Source organism: Myotis brandtii, unplaced genomic scaffold (genome assembly GCF_000412655.1).
Source record: "Myotis brandtii unplaced genomic scaffold, ASM41265v1 scaffold655, whole genome shotgun sequence".
NCBI lineage: Eukaryota > Metazoa > Chordata > Mammalia > Chiroptera > Vespertilionidae > Myotis > Myotis brandtii.
In genome coordinates this window covers 1,843,799-1,866,088 of record NW_005370542.1, presented here as the reverse complement: position 1 = coordinate 1,866,088, position 22,290 = coordinate 1,843,799, and the positions used below count along the sequence as shown (strand labels likewise).

Genomic DNA, 22,290 nt, shown 5'->3' with positions numbered 1-22,290 from the left:
TGGCTTTGCGCCTTTGTAAAGGTAGGGGTTTGTGTTGACCAATCATGAGAAGTGATGAAATACAAATAACGACTATGGGTCTAGATTCTGCAGCCTGCACATCTCAACTCTGGCATTTACTAGGTGTGTGATCTTTTTAAAAAATATATATATATATTTTTATTGATTTCAGAGAGAAAGGGTGAGGGAGAAAGAGAGAGAGAGAGAGAGAGAGAGAGAGAAACATCCATGATGAGAGAGAATCATGGATCAGCTGCCTCCTGTATGTCCCCCACTGGGGATCGAGCCCACAACCCTGGGAATCGAACCGCAACCTCCTGGTTCATAGGTCGATGCTCAACCATGGAGCCACTCCGGCCGGGCTAGGTGTGTGATCTTAACAAGTTATTTAAGATCCGTGCCTAGGTTTCCTCACCTAAAATATGGGGATAATAATTATAACACATTCCTCAGAGTCCTTGTAAGAATTAAACGAGTGAATACAAATAAAGGACTTAGAACAGTAACTTGTAGAGAGTGGGCCATCTGTAAGTGTTAGCAGTATCTTCGAGGTCTAATCCATTTCTGGAGGGCTGTCATTCTGATTTCAGTGAACTCACTGTAATTACAGTAAGACAAGCAAAGCCTTCAGCTTGTCTGTCATTGAGAATTTTCTTATTCTTTTTTTAAATATATTTTATTGATTTTTTACATAGAAGAAGGAAGAGGGATAGAGAGAAACATCGATGAGAGAGAAACATCCATCAGCTGCCTCCTGCACACCTCCCACTGGGGATGTACCCGCAACCAAGGTACATGCCCTTGACCGGAATCGAACCTGGGACCTTTCAGTCCGTAGGCTGACGCTCTATCGACTGAGCCAAACCGGTTAGGGCATAATTCTTGCAAGTGTTTCCATTTTCCACGCCCCTTAGATTTGTGCAGGCTGCTTTACCTCTTCCCCATCCAACGTGCAAGTGAAGCTTAACACTCAGGATTAAATTGGTGGCTGCTACACAAGTCCACACAATTCAACTAGGGATACACAGAAGTGAAATTGGCCTTTTGTTCTGACGTTTTTACCTTTGGGAATTTCCACTCTGTGGTTATGTCCCCTCTATGTGAATCACTGGAAAGATTCTTCCACTGGAAATAAGATGTGAGTGATGTTTGTTATTGTTGTTTAATGGTGTTAGCACAGCACTGGGTTTGACAATGTTCATTTCTACTTCTTTGATTTATCAGTAATCCAGCCACTTTTATTTTACCCGAGCTTTTACATTCTTTCCAATATCCGCAAGTCTTACTATATTGTATGATTTTTTACAGGCTCTTTGGGATGTTGCCCAGAGAAACAAAATCTTAGGAGAGAAGGAAAGCGTTGATCTCACAAGACAAATCCTAATCATAGATGTTGTGCCTTTACTTTCAAGTCTAAGGATCAGCAAACTTTTTGTGTAAAAGATAAGATAGTAAATATTTTCAGCTTTGAAGGCCAAGAAGTCTCTGCCAATTTCAACTCTGCTGTTGTAGCATGAAAGCAGTCAATGCCTAAATGAATGTGGCTATGTTGCAATAAAACTTTATCTATAAAAACAATTAGTAGGCAGAATTCGGCTCACACACAGGAGTTTGCCAAACCCTGGCTTGTCGTCATTCCCCATTTCATCAATTAGGAAAGCAAAACATGGGGATGGAAAACAGCTTGGCTAGCAAGTGGCAGAACTAGGATTCAAACCCAGGCAGCCTAGCTTGCCAAACCTTGCCTTTAGCCACTCCCCCACGCTGTCCTTGTGTTCACTCATCCCTGCCTAGGATGCTCATCTCCTGAAATCTGCCGGGCTCATTCCCTCCCCTCCACAAGGATTGGCTCAAATATCATATTCTCAGTAAGGGTGCCCTGGGAACCCTCCCACACTCCTGGTTCCCCTCACTCCACTGTACCTCCTCCTTTTCTCTGGGAGTTATCACCTTGTACTTACTAGGTAATTTACACTTCTAATATGTTTGTTTCTTATCATGTTCCTCCACCAGCCTGGAAACTCTATGAGGGCAGGGCTCTTTGCTTTGTTTTGAATTTTTATTGATTTTTATAGGAGAGGGAGAGAAACATTGATGTGAGAGTGAAACATCAATCAACTGCCTCCTGCATGACCCCTACCGGGGATCAAGCCTGCAACCCGGGCATGTGCCCTGGCCCAGAATCAAACCAGCAACCTTTTGGTGCACGGGACGATGCTCAACCAACTGAGCCACACTGGCCAGGGCCAGGGCTCTTTGTTTTGTCCACAAAGACTTCCCCCGGACCTAGAACAGTGATTGGCCTATAGCAGGTGCTCTTTCAGCATTTGTTGAATGAATGTGGAGTGCTTTTACATCATGCTACTGTAACATATGTTGACTCTTCATGTAGCAATAAGTAACTAATATACCAAGGCAAAAGGTAAAAAATGGACTGCCATACCTACCAACTGTTGAGAATTTTTAAAAAATGTCTGCTTTAAAAAACAGACCAGAATAGATACATACAAGGTAACAGTTATGCAGGATATATGTGTTAAAGCTTCTTAAAGATCTGTTGAGAAGAAGTGGCTGACGAATCAAGAAAGGAAGAATTAGCTAATGTTATTCCGTTGCATTCAGGAAGGAATAACCTCTTTTAAGAGTCTAAACAGGGGTGTGACAGCTACCCGGATACCCTTGGCTTTGCCCGGACCTCATGAAAAGTGTCTTGTCAATGGCAATGTGTTTATTTTGGAGAGCTCGGCAGCCCTTCAGAAGTGTCGGTTTGCGAGCCTGGTATTGAAACTTACGCCATGCATGGGCACCACATTGTCATTATCTGGGAACCTTGGCTGTGCTAATTAGCCATCAATGACAGTGGGCCACAGTAGAAAACCATTGAAAGAAATCCAGCCCCTGGCATGGTTGAGCTAAATGGCATGCCATTTTTCAGGCCTTAAGTTACTGATCTGTTCTTCTGCTTCTCACCCATATGGAACCACAATTTAGCAGCTGACTTATAAGCACCTAAAAAAGACATCTTACACACAGTGGAGCCGTTTAATGATGAATAATTCAACACACACTTCTGAAGAGTTGTTGGTGTCACTAAAACTGCCAGGTTTAAACGGGGGATGCAAATGTAGAGTAATGACGATTAATATTCATTGTAACTGAAATTACCATGTCTTCAGGGCTTGCTGGAAGCTCATAAGCACTCTACAGGAAATTCACTTGCATGGTCTCCTATGATCACTACAAACCTGAAAGTTGTGTTGTTCTTTGCTCCATCTCATTGATGAGGAAACTGAGGCTTAGAGATATTCTGAATCTATTTAAACCCAAGTCCTCACCATCATGCCAGTGGGTCTCAACCTTCATTGTGCAAAATAAGAGTCATCTAGCAATGCTGGCTTTTGATAAAGGTGCTTAAGCTCTGTTTCTTATGACCCTGATTTTATACATCTGCCTTAGAGCCCAGAAACCTGCATATTTAAGAAGTATCATCTACCCAGGGAATTCTATGGCCCTAGGTCCACAGGCCGTATTCTGAGCAGCCCTGCCTCATGCCTGGCTGGCTTCCTTGACCTTGGAAAGTTTACAGTCAGTTGAGGTTAAAGAGATGCTGCAATTAGAGACTAGACTCAAGGACATAAGAAAACAATGTGGGAGAGACCAAAACCAAAATTATTTTCATCAATTTTAGTTCATGGGAAAATCAAGTCTGTTTGGAAAGATGCAATTCAGCTCAAAAGAATGACCCCTCTGAATAAATCACAGATATTAGGTTGTTGATTTTTTTTCGTTTGTCGTTTGTTTCTTTTTTTCTGAATATGGAGACATATACTTCTGGTGGGAAGAAAACCTCTTTAGTTAATACTTCTGGTGAGTTGTTCTCCAGTTAATGTAGAGTCTATCATATTGAGAATTTTCATTTAGTTTTACTTGTATGATTACTTATTTACATTCCTAGAGGCCCGGTACACAGATTCATGCATGGGTGGGGTCCCTCAGCCTGGCCTGCATCCTCTCGCAATCCGGGGCCCCTCAGGGGATGTTGGAGAGCCAGTCTCGGCCTGATCCCCACAGGCCAGGCCGAGGGACCCCACTGGTGCATGAATCCGAGGGATGTAGCGGTGCCAAAGCAGCAGGCAGCTGAGGAGGAGCCCCAGGCCGGGACAGGTGCAGCTCCTCTCCGCTCATCCCGGCCCCACTACGTCTGCCACCGCCGCCACCAGTAGCGCTGCCACGAGGCAGGAGAGGCTCCAGCCATGAGCCCGGCTTCTGGCTGAGGGGTGCTCCCACTGCAGGAGCGCACTGACCACCAGGGGGCAGCTCCTGCATTGAGTATTAGCCTCCTGGTGGTCAGTGTGTGTCATAGCCACCAGTCGAGCAGTCATTCTGGTTGTTTCGGTCATTCCAATCATTCGGTCATAATGGTCACTTAGGCTTTTATATATAGATATACAGAATAATACATGTATAATATACATACTAATGCACAACATACATAAGAATATATAGTGCATGCCTTTAATGGTAAACAAAACTCATACATGATTGTTAATATCTCCTGACACCATCATTTTAAGTGATTCTATGTAATTTGGGCCAGGGTTTCTCAACCTCTGCACTGTGGAAATTGGGGGCCAGATAGTTCTTTATTGTGGGGGGCTGGCCTATGCATTGTAAGATGTTGAGCAGAACCATGACCTCTACCCACTAGATGCCCGTAGCACCCTTCCCAGAGTCATTATAGTAAAAACTGTTTGCAGACATTGCCAAATGTTCCTTGAGGGGGCAAAATCACTCCCAAGAACCACTGTGCTATATCGTTTGGTATCGTATTGCTACCTTTTATTAGTGTAGTTTCATGGTTCCCCGGAATGAAAGGACATTTTTATCTTTGCAAGAGCCCTTAGTCTATTCAGAAACATTGGGTCAGTTTCAACTTCACTTACATTTATGAAATTGAAACAAAGTTGAAATCATCCACTTTCAGTCTTTAAAAAAAATTCTATGACGACCACCCCTAAGACTGGATCCAGAGAGTCTTAAAATGAGTCATCGATTTATGAGATTAACAGTCACCAAAGAAAAATGCTGACCTGGAGCACGCATTTGGGAGTTGAGAAACAGCCAGAAACACAGTGTAGGCCGTGCCAGTGGGCTTTGGCACTCCCTGGGTGCTTCTTTATTAACCCGTGGCCAAGGTCATGAAGGCGATGAGGCAGCATTGACCTTTGCATTCATGCCTTCCTGCTCATGCGAGGTCTGATGGGTGAGTGCGGGTGTCATGGATTCATTCTCCTCAGGTCTGATATTATTAAGTTTATTTTCTGCCCTCACATACAGGCCTTTGTTGGCTCAGCACAGTCTGTTTCAAAAGACTGTTTCTTAGCATTTTATTCCAATCCAGAAGACATTTCTCCCTCATAGATGCAACATTACATGGCTTGGTTCGTTTCCAGCTTCTTATTGAACTCGATGTACCTAATTCATTTAGTCCCTTGACTGACAAATATTTATTCAGTGACAATTAAGTACCAGATACTGTCTGAGATACTGGAAACACCAATGCAAATAAACCAGACAAGGTTCTTGCCCTCATGAATCTAGCTGGTAAATATAGGTCATGACGCAGGGTCCTAGGACTGGGTTTCTGGCACATGATAGTAGATGCTAAAGAAACGTGTAGGGTACTCAATGACCCTAATATCTATATCGGGAGTCAACAAAACTATGGCCAGTGGGGCAAATCCAGCCTGCTGCCTGTTTTTGCTTGACCTGCAAGCTAAGAATGGTTTCTGCCTTTTTAAATGATTGAAGACAATCAAAGAATAACAATACATGTGACATGAAAAGTATATGAGATTTGAATTTTAGTGCCCAGGAGTAAAGTTTTATTGGAACTTTTATTTGCGTATGATTTATGGCTCCTGGTTTGCTTTATTGGCAGAGCTGAGTAGTTCCAACAGAGATGAGAATCTGATAGGAGGTCAAGACTTACTTGTTGAAGTGTCTGGGAGTGTACCCTCTTCTCAACTCAATCCCCTTCACCCCCCAACCTCCTCTTCTAATGCTCCCTCCTACTTCTCCTGTATTAATTTCCTATTGTTGACGCAATAAGTTACCACAAACTTAAACCATCACAGGTTTAATATCTAGCAGTTCTGGAGGTCAAAAGTCTGACATAGGTCTTACTGGGATAAAATCAAAGGCTGCATTCCTTCTGGAGGCTCTGGGGGGTGAATCTGTCCCTTACCTTTTCCAGCTTCTAGAACAACGGTTCTCCACCTGTGGGTTGCGACCCCTTTGGCGCTTGAACGACCCTTTCACAGGGGTCGCCTAAGACCATCCTGCATATCAGATATTTACATTACGATTCATAACAGTAGCAACATTACAGTTATGAAGTAGCAACGGAAGTAATTGGAACTGTATTAAGGGCCAGAATGTTGAGAACCACTGTTCTAGAAGGTGCCTTAATTTCTTTTCTCATGGCTCCTTTGTCCATGTTTAAGCCTAGCACTCATTAAAAACACACATGAGCACATGTGTGTAGGTGTGCGTGCATGCACGTGCACACACACACACACACACACACACACACACACACCTGCTTCTCTTATCACATTTTCTTCTCTGACTCTACCAAACCTGCCTTTCTCTTGTAAGGACTCTTTTTTTTAAATATATTTTATTGATTTTTTACAGAGAGGAAGGGAGAGGGATAGAGAGTTAGAAACATCGATGAGAGAGAAACATCGATCAGCTGCCTCCTACACATCTCCTACTGGGGATATGCCCACAACCCAGGTACATGCCCTTGACCGGAATCGAACCTGGGACCTTTCAGTCCGCAGGCCGACGCTCTATCCACTGAGCCAAACCGGTTTCGGCAGTCTTGTAAGGACTCTTGTGATTAGCTTGCACTCATCTGAATAATCCCGAATGGTCTTCCTGTCTCAGGATCCATTCACTTAATCATATCTACAAAGATCGTTTTGCTAGGGAAGGTAGCATGTTGGAAGGTGGTGTGGATTAGGACTGGTCCATTTGGGGAACAGGGAGTATTGTCCTGTTTGCCAGATCTCCTATCCGGTAAATCCATGCTGTACTTTTCTCTACCTCTGCAGAACGAAAGGCAGGCTGAAGGGCATCTCTCAAGCTCGTAACCACCAGCCAGGATATGGTAGGCTGAGAGGATAGGCTTTAGATTCTGAGTGTCGGGTTCAAACATTTTTGTTGTTGAGGGAATGAATAAGGAGGATGTCATTACTACATTTGTTCAATAAAAGAAAGCGAGACGTGCTACTCCTGGTTGGGTTAAAGTGAACCTTTTCTTTCAAAATGTAGCATCTTGACCATATGATTATCATAGAAATAACCTGATTTCTTTTTTTAAATATTTTATTGATTTTTTACAGAGAAGAAGGGAGAGGGATAGAGAGTTAGAAACATCAACGAGAGAGAAACATTGATCAGCTGCCTCCTGCACACCCCCTACTGGGGATGTGCCCGCAACCAAGGTACATGCCCTTGACCGGAATCGAACTTGGGACCCTTCAGTCCGTAGTCCGATGCTCTATCCACTGAGCCAAACTGGTCAGGGCAGAAATAACCTTATTTCTTGTGGTGGGTTTGCACCTTTCTTTGGTGGTGGAGAATTTCTTAAATTTTTTTCAGATCAGCAGACTTACTACTAACAAACTGACCAATGGGGTGGAACCTCAAACCTGAGTCCGATCAACCCTGGAGCTTGGTGGTTCTCAATCCTGGCTGCCTGGGACCATCAGTCGGGAAACTAAAATATATAGATGCCCAACTGCATCCCTGAAAACTGAATCAGAACCTCTGGATTATGAGTCTATTCTTTTTGAATATATTTGATCATTTTCATACATAAAGACAAATATACTTGGAGCACATAAACAATGTGCCCCTTGGAAATCTCAGAAGAGGCAACTGAGGAGATGTGAAACTTCATGGATTTGCTCAGTGACTCTCCCAACACCCATCTATGTAGTTCCCATGGGAGCCATGTCTGCAGACTACATTCTCAGCTATAGTAACCTGAGTAGAGAGCTGATGAGGCCGAGAAAGAAAGGGGCTTACTTTAGACCTCTATGTTCTCAATTGTGAGCACCCAGATTCAAACCCTGTGATAATTCGGATAGACTTTGGGTGAATGTTTTCAGGAAAGGCTCTTTAAACAAATGAATCTTCAAAGATGATGTGGATTGAAATTAGGAAGGTGAATGCAGTAGACCAAGTAACTCATTGTGAACCAACACTAAATCATCATATGTTTTAAAAGCAACAGAACTGTAGTTTTAAGACTTAATGTTCCAGTGTTTTCTAGTGATTGTGTTGTGATGTTTACTTGACACTGTACTTAGCTCTGAATGAATATGGTTTTAGCCTGTGTGTTAATTGCGCTAATTCTATAATTTCCCAGTAATGGACCTAACATATTCTGGCTTTTAAAAACCTGTTGAAATTTCATGTACTTCATTTGAAAAAAAAATCCTATTAAAATTCAGAGTGGTAGAAATATAGATTGGGAGTAATGAAAGAACTGGGACATAGAGGAAGATGCGGAGTATTTGATGTGCTCATTACTGTTGAGTGGCAGATAGAAGAATGAGATGCTGGAGGGTGGAGAGACAGAGGGCGGAGGGATGGGAGGTTGACAAACTGGAGCAGCCCATACAGACTCTTCCAGGTCTATACAAATTCCTTAGCTTTTAGTTTTTCAAGTTTGTGGTATATAATGGATTAGGAGACAACTTAGTCCATTACCTATAATCAAAACTGTAACTGAATTATATCATTGTTATTTAATACTAGAAGCCCAGTGCACGAATTTGTGCACTGGTGGGGTCCCTCAGCCTGGCCGGCAATTGGGGCCTATCAGGGCCGGCCAGCCGGGGGGAAGGACCGCGGGAGGTTGGCCGACTGCAGGAGGTTGGCTGTGGGAGCACACTGATCACCAGGGGGCAGCTCCTATGTTGAGCGTCTGCCCCCTGGTGGTCAGTGTGTGTCACAGCTACCAGCTGGTCATCCGGTTGTCTGGTCATCTGGTTGTAATGGCTGCTTAGGCTTTTATATATATAGATGCTGCCCACTTGATCATAGGTACCTTTGGAGACACCTCTGAAGTCCCTCTTTGTTTACTATTCGATAACCTTCTCTCCTAGGAAAATTGTGTTGTTTTTTTCAGCCATGGGCTAAGCATGGGTTTAAGAACCAGTTGGCTCTAGAGACAGTATTACCTTCTTTTTGAAATGACTCTTTCAGGGCCTAATGCAGCTGCTGTGCTTTCAGGAAAGCACCACAGTCATTTCTCTTCCTGGGATTTGCCTGTAGCCTTCTACTGAGCCATCAGCTGCTACAAGAACTAGTCTTAGGAGAAAATAGCTCCATCCATTCAAGTCATTGCAAATAGATCAAGGTTTTTCTCTCTTTTGGCTAAGAACTCCAAATTCACTAAAGAAGTTTAAAAATCCAAGAAGAATCACACGCTGTGATAGATAATGAACTAAGAGAAATTTAACCCTTTGAGGTCGTTTGTCTGCTCTCAGCCACCACAGCAAGGAACCGTACGAATCTTAACTCTATTCATTCATGTATCAGTTCATAATTTCTCTGAAAGCTCTTAAGTGTCTAAGCGACCTTGTCACGAACCAAAACATTGCCCCGACAAATCGGAGATATCGAAACTCAATATAAACAAACGCGGTCGTTCCACACTCGCCATGCAAAACACCGTGGCGAGTCAGTCGCCTTTTGAGAGTGAAGAAATCGACAAGCTTCGGAGATACTTCGCAGAATTTCAAATAAAGCTTTACAAATTACGTTTAACTGTAATTAGGCATTCTCGCTTGTTAAGATATTTCAAAATAATACTCCAAAATGGCAAAAAGAAAGTTACCGAAAGAAGTGTACTGCGAATCTGAAAGTAACGATGAAGAGTTTTATTTTGGCACCTTGAATACTGACTCTGACGTAGAAAGTGATAACGTTTGTAGTGATTCTACTAGTAGTGACGTAGTTCCAAAAATGAATTAATAAATCTTGTTTATCCTTCATAATCTTGCATGTTATGTATCACTGCTCTTTCAATGGAAATTAATTCCGACCAGTACGACACCCATGTCCAAATTTGATACGACCGCAAAGGGTTAAAGCATCATACTTCACCTTTTGTTATGCTAAGTATGTAGTCATTTGTGAAGTTTCAAAACTATGTAATACTTGATTGCATTTGGAACGGTCTTAATTGGGAGAAGAAAATGAAGGCTCAGGAAAGATGTACACTGGCCAGGTTCTGTTTTGCCGGATTTGGGAATGCATTGTATTTATTTATTTATTTATTTATTTATTTATTTATTTATTTTAAAAAATAAGATTATCATTTTAAGAATGTCAAAGCTTGAATATTTTCTTCTTTCCCCACAACACATAATTCCCTCCTGCTCTTTCTTACCTTGGTGATTAGTGTACTCTTCTCCCAGTTGCTCAAGATAGAAACTTGAGAGTCACACTCAGTTACTTCTTTCCCACCCCGCGGCTGCATCCAGTTTATCCCCAAGCCTCTGTGTGGTTCCGAGTGTCTCCCAATTGGAATCATCATCTCACCCAGCCCAGCATCGTTTCTGATTTCTACATCTTCAACTTGGCCTTTTCCTCAATTCCTATGGGGATTTGTTTGCAGTCTTCCTTCCCGTATGTCAATCGGAGCATGTTTCTCTATTCCTGGAGGTTCCTTGATGGCGAGTCAAATCCAACCTCCATTGCAATGCCTGCGGAGAAAGCCCTCCAGGATCTGGCCCTGACTTCCACATGGCTTTGCCTCCTGCTCTTTTCCTCCTTTCCACCTTGTCATTTCCCCAAACAAGCCTGTTCTCTCAAACTCATTTGCCTTGGCAACCACTGTTTTTTTCCGCTGTTGCATTTCCACCGGGCAAAGCCTTCCTCCTCTTATTCAATTCTCAAGTCCCCATTGAAACACTGCCTTCTCTATTAAGCCTCTCTTGATCCCCCAGACAGATGTCAAAGTCTTTTCTCTCAGGTACCCATTGTATTTGGTACTTACTTCTAGTGTCACAATCTCTGTATGTTATGGATTGCATGTGTCCTTTTTACTGAAGTTGAACTCCTTAAGGACAGGACTGTGTTGTCATTTTGATCATTCCAAGCCTAGTACTGGATTAGGTGCTTATGAAATTTTGTTTGAGTTAATTAACCAGGTGGACATAGTCAATAAAAATAAACTGTCTTTTCTGGGGCTTAATTTATTTCAGTCATAAGCTATGATTCAGAGGTTGGCAAACTACAGCCCACTGGCCCAATTCAGCTTTCCACCTGCTTTTGTAAGCGAAGTTTCATTGGAACATTGCCACACTCATTGATGAATTGTCTATGGCTGCTCTCATGCCACAGAGGCAAAGTTGAGTAGTTTTGACAGAGACCACAGGCCTATAAAGCCTGAAATATTTAGTACCTGGCCTTTTCTAGAAAGAGGTAGCCAACCCATGCTGAATCGAGATAAGTAGCCCATTGGAGCTCACATTTTTAAATGCTTTAAAAAAAACAGGTATGTGATTCCATTTTGACACTTCAAATAGCAATTGGCTCCTTTAGATACCTAATCTTCCCACTTAAAAGTCACTGAGTCGTCTGGAACTTCCCACTTGTGGGGGGAAGCAACCCACTGATCTTGTACCTCATGATGCATTAAGGGTGTGAGTGAAGGGTCCAACCAGGGCCTGAATCCCTAACTCCTAACTGACATGTGCTTAGTCCAGTTATACCAGAGAAGGAAGGAAGGAAGGAAGGAAGGAAGGAAGGAAGGAAGGAAGGAAGGAAGGAAGGAAGGAAGGAAGGAAGGAAAGGAGGGAGGAAAGAAGGGAGGGAGGAAGGAAGGAAGGAAGGAAGGAAGGAAGGAAGGACGGACGGAAGGACTTCCAAATACTCTGGACCTGGGAGAATTGTATTCAGTTCACCAAATGTGCCTGCAGCCTGCCCACTTCGCCTAGACTTGCTCCTCTCCCCAGACTCACTCTCACATCATGCTCTCTGAGCCCCTCCTGAACTCCTGTTGGTTTTCATCATTATCCTCTGATGCAGATTCATACATGTGAAGACAAACAAACAAAAAACCCTCGCTTCCTTTCACTCCTGCTCAGACATGGCCTTCTCTGCGGGGTCTTTCCTGGCCACTCTCTCTGAAGCTGTGCATCCCTGTTTTCTGCTCACACTCATTGCCCCTTCCTGGCGTTCTGTTCCCTCCCTAGCAGTTATCATTCTTTAATACACTCTAGTCCGGTGGTCGGCAATCTCATTAGTCACCAGAGCCAAATACCAACAGTACAACGATTGAAATTTCTTTGGAGAGCCAAATTCTTTAAACTTAAACTATATAGGTAGGTACATTGTTATTCACTTCATTAGGGTACTCCTAAGGCTTAGGAAGAGCCACACTCAAGGGGCCAAAGAGCCGCCTGTGGCTCGCGAGCTGCAGTTTGCCGACCATGGCACTATACCCTTTACTTACTTTGTCTATTTTCTGTCCCTAATAGAGTATAATATCTCCATTTTAAAAATAGATGAATACATAAATAAATGAAATCCCAAATAAAGAGGGAAAATATCAAAGCTTTAACATAGTGCCATTCACTCTTTGAAATGCACATTCAAAGCAGGGATTTGCTGCCAGGAGGGAACAAAGGTATTTTCATAGTTGCGAGTGCCGGTCTCTGTCTCCCTCCTTTAAAAGGAGTGATGAGGATAGTGAAGTCTTATGGGCTCCGTAAGTGTTCTACACATCCACAGCAAAGCCGTGGCAGTGCCTGTAGGGGGCAGCACTGTTCCTTTGCTCTGGAACTTTCCTTGATTGTTGCTGAAAAAAACAGGCACCTCCTCAAAGCTGTTGTGCCTCAGTTGACCTCTGTAATTCACAGGAAGTCGTCTTAAGTAAAGAAGTCATCTTCAGAGGATTGTGAAGTATTGTTTCATAGGCCATCATTTTCTCAATGAACCAGTGGTAGAGCCATTCACTCCCAATGAACGTCAAGGGTGTGTGTGCGCACGCACAAATGTAGTCAGGATTGTGGGAATCTTTGCTTTGATTCTTTTTTTTTGAAATTTCAGAATAGGTTTTTATTTCATTCTGTTTTTGTTTTGTTTTTGTTGTTATCCTACTGGAATATCCAAACTGTTGACTCTATGCTACCATCTTGACCAGAACAGCTTTGATGCTTTGATGTGGAGTAGTTTATCATCAAATGTCTCATGTCTCTAAAAATATGTGTAGTTCTTATTTATCATATCTCTGTACTTATTGTGACCAAAATACCTCATTAGAGTGTTATAAATAGAAAGTCAGAAGTTATAATTTAGCATAGAGTTTAAAGGCATAAGATGTTTTGACTTGAGTCCTGGTTGGTTCCAAATTTTGTAAGTTTTATGACCTGGAGGAAATTACTTAATGTCCCCAAGCCTCAATTTCATCTATAATATATTTACATATACTATATATTTCTATAATATTAATATAATGTGTAATAAGTACAGATAATGCCGGACTTAATAATAGTTGGACTTAAGATTTTTCGACTTTATGATGGTGTTAAAGTAGAAACCATACTTCACTTTTTAAAGAATTTTCTGGGCTTTTTGTGGTTTGGTTTTGTTTTCTGTTTTTTACAAAAAATACATTTGTTTTGATTTCAGAGAGGAAAGGAGAGGGAGTGAGAGAGAAACATCAATGATGAGAGAGAATAATTGATCAGCTGCCTTCTGCACACCCCCTACTGGGGATTGAGCCTGCAACCCAGGCATGTGTCCTTGACCAGAATTGAACGCGGGACCCTGCAGTCCACAGGTCGACACTCTATCTACTGAGCCAAACCGGCTAGGGCTCACATTTTGAATTTTGATCTTTTCCTGGGCTACTGATATGCAGTGCATGGTGCTGGGTAGTGGCAGCCACTGCTCCCAGTGAGCCACGCAATCGGGACGGTAAACAGCCGATACTCTACATTGTACTATGTTGTCAGTGTTTTATGCATATTGTGTTTTGAGCATGTTTAAGGCAGGCTAGACAAAGCTATGATGTTCAGTAGCTTAGATGTATTAAATGCATCTTTAGCTTGTGATATTTTTCAACTTAAAATGAGTTTATTGGGATGTAACCCCATTGTAAGTTGAGGAGCATCTGTATTTATTATAATGTATCACAAGTATATATTGTATTTTATAAATATACTAGATTATATTTTTTAAAGGAAACTTTTTTAATGATGACTTTTATTTTTATTTTTTAATGTATTTTTTATTGATTTTTTACAGAGAGGAAGGGAGAGGGATAGAGAGTTAGAAACATCGATGAGAGAGAAACATTGATCAGCTGCCTCCTGCACACTCCCTACTGGGGATGTGCCCACAACAAAGGTACATGCCCTTGACCAGAATTGAACCTGGGACCCTTCAGTCCACAGGCTGACACTCTATCCACTGAGCCAAACCGGTTAGGGCTAGATTATATTATTATATAATGTTATTATATTACTCTTATTATATCAGATAAGATCATGAGGTTGGTGGAGGGACTAACTAAAAAGCCGTTGGCACAGTCGCTGGGACACAGTAGGCTACCAGTACATATTGACCCTTCTATATCAGCGGTTCTCAACCTGTGGGTCGCGACCCCTTTGGCGGTCGAACGACCCTTTCACAGGGTTCGCCTAAGACCATCCTGCATATGAGATATTTACATGACGATTCACAACAGTAGCAACATTACAGTTATGAAGTCGCAACGAAAATAATTTTATGGTTGGGTCACAACATGAGGAACTGTATTTAAAGGGCCAGAAGGTTGAGAACCACTGCCCTATATCTTAGTGGACATGATGGCAATTAGCAGCAGTTTTTCCTGTTACTGAGATGAAAAACCAAAAAGTTCCCATGTGATCCAATAAAAGAGAGGAAATAAGGGGACATATGTAATACTTTAAACAATAAAGATTTAAAGCCCTAGCTGGTGTGGCTCAGTGGATAGAGCATCTTCCTGCGATCTGAAGGGTCGCAGGTTCGATTCCGGTCAAGGGCACATGCCTGGGTTTGGGGATTGATCCCGAGTAGGGGTGTGCAGGAGGCAGCCGATCCATGATTCTCTCTCATCATGGATGTTTCTGTCTCTCTCTCCCTCTCCCTTCCGCTCTGAAATCAAGAAGAATCTATTTACAAAATACGATAAATAAGTAAAACCTGTGAGATGTAGGTGGCCTGTGTAACTCTTGCTGTTTCTCCCCTGGGTCTGCAGGGTGACTTCACCTGGAACAGCATGTCGGGCCGCAGCGTTCGGCTAAGGTCAGTTCCCATCCAGAGCCTCTCGGAGCTGGAGCGAGCCAGGTTGCAGGAAGTGGCTTTTTATCAGTTGCAGCAGGACTGTGACCTGAGCTGTCAGATCACCATTCCCAAAGGTAAGGCCCTGTCTGTTCTTCCATCCGGGACACTGCGAGTCCAACATCCGCTCGGCCAGAGCCACAGCGTGCAAAGTCAGCTCACAGCTGCTGTCACACAGGAAGGAAACCGCAGCTTCTTAGTCCTTGGCTGGCATTCGTGTCCACGTTAAAAGCCATGTTCAAGAGGGGCAATTTACAAGGCAACTAATATGTTGACTTAAAGGGAAGGTCAACATGGGGCATTCAAAAGGAAAGCTGTGGCCTGGCCGGCGTAGTTCAGTGATTGAACGTTGACCTATGGACCAGGAGGTCATGGTTCGATTACGGGTCAGGGCACGTGCCCAGGTTGTAGGCTCCATCCCCAGTCAGGGGCGTTCTCTCATCATTGATGTTTCTGTCTCTCTCTCCCTGTCCCTTCCTCTCTGAAATCAATAAAAATATTTTTTTTTAAAAAAAGGAAAGCCATGCATATCTCAACAGTCCACATGGCTTCAGAACAAGCAATTAGAAGTTTCAGAAAGGTCTGCTTAAAGGGTTAGAATGGTTCTCAACCTTCTGGCCCTTTAAATACAGTTCCTCATGTTGTGACCCAACCATAAAATTATTTTTGTTGCTACTTCCTAACTGTAATGTTGCTACTGTTAGGAATCGTCATGTAAATATCTGATCTGCAGGATGGTCTTAGGCGACCCCTGTGAAAGGGTCGTTCGACCGCCAAAGGGGTCGCGACCCACATGTTGAGAACCGCTGGGTTAGAAGAAAAATCATGTCTATCTCAACATGATTTCAAAATAACCAGTTGAAAAGAATATTTTAACAATCTATTGAACTTGTCGTCTGACCTTATGCAAACCCCGAATCAGGGATTATGCCAACGTTCACTCATTTTTATCCAGTCCTTCACTTGGCAGGTCTGTGTTGGGGTTCACAACTGTGACACTGGAGCAAGGTCGGGCTTGGTTGTATGATGTTCTTACAAATACAGATCCTGATTCTGGTAAAGATGAAAAAGCATATATGTGAAATCTTTTCATCTATAAAAGTCTGTACTGAATGTTTACTATCCTCTATAAGGCTACTTTACGATTTATATTAGTGTGTAGTAGAAATTTAATCTGAGGTAGAATGAAAAGCTATGGTGTTGTACAAATAGAGTAAACCCATCATAACAAGCAACATTGGCTGGGTGCCTGAAATTTAAAGGGACAACAAGCATCTGAAAGCTACAAGATGGCTTTGGAGGGTTTCAGTGTCTTCAGAAATTACTTTGTTTTCTTTTACTAGGGCTTGAGGGGATGAATCATGAATATTTATTTATAAAATAATTCATATCAGAGAGAGAGAGAGAGAGAGAGAGAGAGAGAGAGAGAGATCTGGCAAAACTTAGTTGTCACAGCTTGGAGAAGGATGCCACTGACATGTACTGGGTAGAAGCCAGGATGCTGTCAAACATCCTACAGTACACAGGCCAGTCCCCCACCACAAGCACTGTCAGACCCAAGTGCCCAAGTGCAGTTGTTGAGCAGCCTGGCTATATACAGGGATATGTACTTACAGTCTGTCAGTAACCATGCTGGCAGCCCTAGCCGGTGTGGCTCAGTGGATAGAGCATTGGCCGGCAGACTGAAGGGTCCCGGGTTTGATTTCCGGTCAGGGCACATGCCTGGGTTGTGGGCTCAATCCTCAGTGGGGGGCCTGCAGGAGGCAGTCGATCAATGGTTCTCTCTCATCATTGATGCTTCTATCTCTCTCTCCCTCTCCCTTCCTCTCTGAAATCAATAACAATGTATTTTTAAAAATAACCAAGCTGGCAGTACGGTTTTCTTGGCTCATCTGTGGCTCACGGAAAGGGCACTGGCTTAGATATCTTAAAAATAGGATTTGAGGGTTGTCCCCTCACTCCCTCCAACTGTGAGCTTGGTCAGTGCACCTCTGCAGTAAAAGGCTCCGTTTTGTTGACTAGAACCGTGGTCCGCAAACTGCGGCTCGCGAGCCACATGTGGCTCTTTGTCCCCTTGAATGTGGCTCTTCCACAAAATACCACGTGCGGGTGCGCACGTCCAGTGCGATTGAAACTTTGTGGCCCATGCGCAGAAGTCGGTATTTTGTGGAGGAGCCACACTCAAGGGGCCAAAGAGCCGCATGTGGCTCGCGAGCCGCAGTTTGCCGACCACTGGACTAGAAAGAGTAGCACAGAAACACTGACCCCACAGTTTTCACTGGATGGGGACTCCTACGGCCACTTTTATTCTTCAAGCTGGAATCGGGGACCCCGCTGGAGGTCTGAGAGTTCAGGAGAAGGAGGAGGTAGATGAGGGCAAGGTGCTGGGGGGACGCACATCTCACGGACTCCCGCCCTGCCCCCTGGGCTTCCCCGGCACGTGCTGTTTGCCACCGCACCCACAGCCAGCTCCTTCCAGGAGGAACCCCTGCCCCTGTTAGATCTTTTCATGTTCATCTAACGAAGAGATCCTCAGCTCAATGAAGAAATAAAGCACTTGGACAATTGATGGCGAATGAGAACTCATCACTGTGCGGATGGTTACTGCTTCTCCCGAGGGCAGACTCATCCTGCCTCCCCTTGCCTTGGTTGGTGGCAGGTGGAAATGAGGCCTGTCTTCTCCTCCCCGTTAACTCACAAGGTGGCCCAAGTGAGGCCTGAAGAGTCCTAAAGGGTGTCCCAAAATTCACGCAAGATTTGAATTTTGCGTGAGCATTAACAACAACAACAAAAAATAAAAGCCCAATTTGACTTGGTGTATTGAATCAGATTCTAATATCTGTTGCCCTTTGATGTCAATCCCTTCAATTTGATAAGCATCACCAAGTACCAATGCTGGCCCAGGAGCAGGGACAATGAAGACCAATGAGGACCACGGCTTTGCGTATGTGCCAGCAAAGCCGTGGAGGCCATTGACCCGATGTGCTATTCCATACATAACCCTATACTGTCTGATTTATGAATCAATAAAAAATTTACAATTTTAATTATAAACCTGTGTTTTCTATCAAAATTACTTCTCGCGTGAATTTTGGGACACCCTTTAGCTCCCCTTCACAAGCACAGATGTTCTTTCAGTTCCTTAAAAAAAAAAAAAGAAATAAAGAAAGAAAGAAATGTTGTTGGCAAACCCAATTTGTAGTGGAGGGAATGATGACTCTACAAAGTTATGTGAAACCTACATTGGATGCACACCAGATAAGATATCAGGGAACAAGTATTATTTGTAGCTTTTTTTTTAAACCCAGTTAATTTGGTGTTCCTCTTTGTCCCTGCTTTTAAAGAGTCTACTAAATAAATAACCTTTACCAAACAGACAACTTTATTAAACGTGCCTGCTTGAAGTTCTATCCGCATTGCTCATTTCTGAGATTATGTACTTCACACTCAGGAAAAGATTCATTCTATCCAGATGCCCAAAAATGTTCATGCTATAGCTCCTATAGAAACCACACACACACACACACACACACACACACACACACACACAAAATTACTTCCCATTTTTTTAGTTTTCTATCAAAATGAGAACTAATGTGTTTGGGGTTTTTTTGTGGTTTTTAAAAATATTTCTATGGATTTCAGAGAGGAAGGGAGAGGGAGAGAGAGAGAGAAATATCAATGATGAGAGAGAATCATTGATCGGCTGCCTCCTGCACACCCCCTATTGGGGATGGAGTCTGCAACCCGGGCATGTGCCCTTGACTGGAATCGAACCCAGGACCCTTCAGTCTGCAGGCCGATGTTCTATCCACTGAGCCAAACCAGCCAGGGCGGGAACTAATGTTGTATAAATACTTTCTTATGGAGGAGAAAAGGGTTGTATGGTGGGATGGAAATGAACAGAGTCACCCAGGATTACTGAGGCGATTGTTTTGCGCAAATGATTCTAGACATTATTTACCAAGATCCTCCAAATGCATGGAGTGCTATGGTGGCAGCTTTGATTGGAGGGTGGCCACTTGGTTCCATGCAAACCCCCAAGTGGAGGTTCTAAGTAGGGTCAGATTCACTGTGTGAATTATTTACTCAGGAAAATAAATACAGTCGACCTTGCCCTGACCGGTGTGGCTCAGTGGATAGAGCGTCAGCCTGCGGACTGAAGGGTCCCGGGTTCGATTCCAGTCAAGGGCGTGTACCTTGGTTGCAGGCACATCCCCAGTGGGGGGTGTGCAGGAGGCAGCTGATCGATGTTTCTCTCTCATCGATGTTTCTAACTCTCTATCCCTCTCCCTTCCTCTCTGTAAAAAATCAATAAAATATCTTTTTAAATACACTGGACCTAGAACCGAAAGAAATGATACCAAGCCCAATGAGACAACGGGTGTAATGAAAATGGAAATATACCTAAGCTCACATTTCAGCTCTTTGCCACTTTAGGATGAGTATAGGGATTTGTTTACGGGTATCTGTTTGAAGAACTCCTCCCTCCGTGAGACTGGTGTCTCTAGCGCTCAGATAAATGATATTCTAATATGTTCACCGGCTTCTGGGCTTCCCCATAGAGAGGGAGGAATGGGAGGTGGAGGGATTGGGGAATGACTGGGGTGATTGCCTAGCTTGGACTGCAGGGATGGGATCCAGAGCACAAGTAGGGACTTTGACTTCCTCTCAAGCTGTAGTAATAGGTGCACATCAGTTATATGGTACCGATGCAAGTAAATGAGAAGATGGGAGTATAATTTCACTCCAGATTGCCTCTCCGCTCTCGGTGAAGTAGGCAGCAATTTCACCTGCTAGCAGTGAGGATGGACAGGAGGTACTGGACGTTTGAGGAAAGAGGAGAGGAAGAGAGGGGAGCCGATGGCCCAGCGATGTTGCAGGGTTGCAGGGCGGTCCAAAAGGCTCATTTAGGTGAGTGTCTGGGAATTTAAATTGCAAAATGAGCATCCTGGCAACTAAAGCCAAATACACCTTTTTGCAATTCGAGTTCCCCAGACCTGGTTAATCAAATGCCTATTAGAGTTGGGATTTTCTAGTTGAGTTCAGTGATAGGTAGAGAAGCACCTGGCAGTGGCCCAATGATGGCCATGGCCTTGTCCCTGGAACCTGTGAACATGTTACCTCACAGGCCAAAGGGAACTTTGCAGATGTGATCAGTTAACGCCCCTGAAATAGTGAGACTATGCTGGATGATCTGGGAGGGCCCACCCTGATCACGTGGGTGCTTAAAAGAAGTGAAACTGCCCCAGCTGTAGTCAGCCAGAGAGATGACTAAAAGCAGTGTTGCTGGCTTTGAAGATGGAGGAGGGGCCACAAGCTAGAAAATGAAAGCAGCCTCTAGATCAGTGGTTTTCAACCTTCCTAATGCCGCGACCCTTTCATACAGTTCCTCATGTTGTGGTGACCCCCAACCATAAAATTATTTTCGTTGCTACTTCATAACTGTAATGTTGCTACTGTTATGAATCGTAATGTAAATATCTGATATGCTATATGTGTTTTCCGATGGTCTTAGGTGACCCCTGTGAAAGGGTTGTTTGACCCCCAAAGGGGTCACGACCCACAGGTTGAGAACCGCTGCTAGAAAAGGCGAGGAAACAGATTCTCCTAGAGCTTCTAGAAAGGACTGCAACCCCGGTGACACCTTGGTTTTAGCCCAGTGAGACCCATCTCAGACTTCTGACCTCCAGAAATATCAGATAATACTAGTAAACTTGAGTTGCTCATGTCACTAAATTTGTGGTCATTCGTTATAGCAGTGATAGGAAACTAATACAGTGTCCAAGGAAATGATTGTAAACTCAGACCATGGAATCCAAGTTGGATAAAGAAGAGAAGTTGGGAATAAATGTAAAAGACATATTTTTCTTGAATAAAAAGAATCTATAAAATAAATATGTCAATTATGTCATTAATCATCTTTAAACTGTGATTCCAAAACACATACCAACAGAATTTGTTTTTGTAATATCACTAACTTGATCTAAACATCATCTGGGCAAATAATTCTGTGAGAGTAGGAAGGCAAAAATATGAAAAAGGTCAAATGAAAACGAACTCTTTCCATTTGTTAAAATGTCATAAAACGAAAGCAATTAAAAGAGTATTGTACTGCTTCATCATAGGCAGATTCATGGGAGACAACAGTTCCGAAATGAACTAAAATTGCTGTGAGAACTCTGACATGATAAATATTGCATTTCTTGTCAGGAAAATGATGGATTTTATTGTATTTGCAACAATGAGACAAACATTGAGGAGAAAAGGCTGGATTCTGCCTTTACTCCTTACATCTAAGGAAATTGATATAGAAGAAAGAATTGAAGATTTAAAAAATGAAACTATAAATGCACCAAAGCCAAACATAGCTGGATATTTAAATATTTTTACATTGGGGAAGTCACCATCTAGAAAACATAGAGTGAGACATTTTACTACATTAAAAAAAAAGAACCATCTTTGTTGCCAACAAATAAATCAATAAATAGAAATGTACAGCACATGTGACAAACTAAAGGCTAACTTCTCTACTGTAAAAAAGCTTTGTTACAAATTAATATGAGAAAAAACAATTAAAATATAGACAAATTACAGGCAGCTCACAGAAAACGATGTGCCATTAATTTATGAATATTTGAAAAGATGCCCACCCTCATTCATTAGAGAAATGCAAGCTAAACAACAAGGGAATTTTTTCTTTTATATTAGAATGGCTTCAAAAGTAGGATAATAGCCCAGCCAGGTGTAGCTCAGCGCTAGAGCGTTGACCTAGGAACCAAGAGGTCACCAGTTCGATTCCCGGTCAGGGCATATGCCCAGGTTGCGGGCTTGATCCCCAGTGGGGGGCGTGCAGGAGGCAGCCAATCAATGATTCTCTCTCATCATTGA

General features: G+C 43.0%; 1 protein-coding gene across 2 annotated transcripts in view; it reads left to right on the top strand.

Moving 5' to 3' along the window:
• ARHGAP6 (Rho GTPase activating protein 6) overlaps nt 1–22,290 on the top strand; it is a 307,447-nt gene that overhangs the window by 183,955 nt on the left and 101,202 nt on the right. For both annotated transcript variants that reach the window (XM_014528840.1, XM_014528839.1), the window contains exon 2: nt 15,317–15,476. In XM_014528840.1, the coding sequence (XP_014384326.1) occupies nt 15,317–15,476 (160 nt within the window). The remainder of the gene's footprint in view (nt 1–15,316; nt 15,477–22,290) is intronic.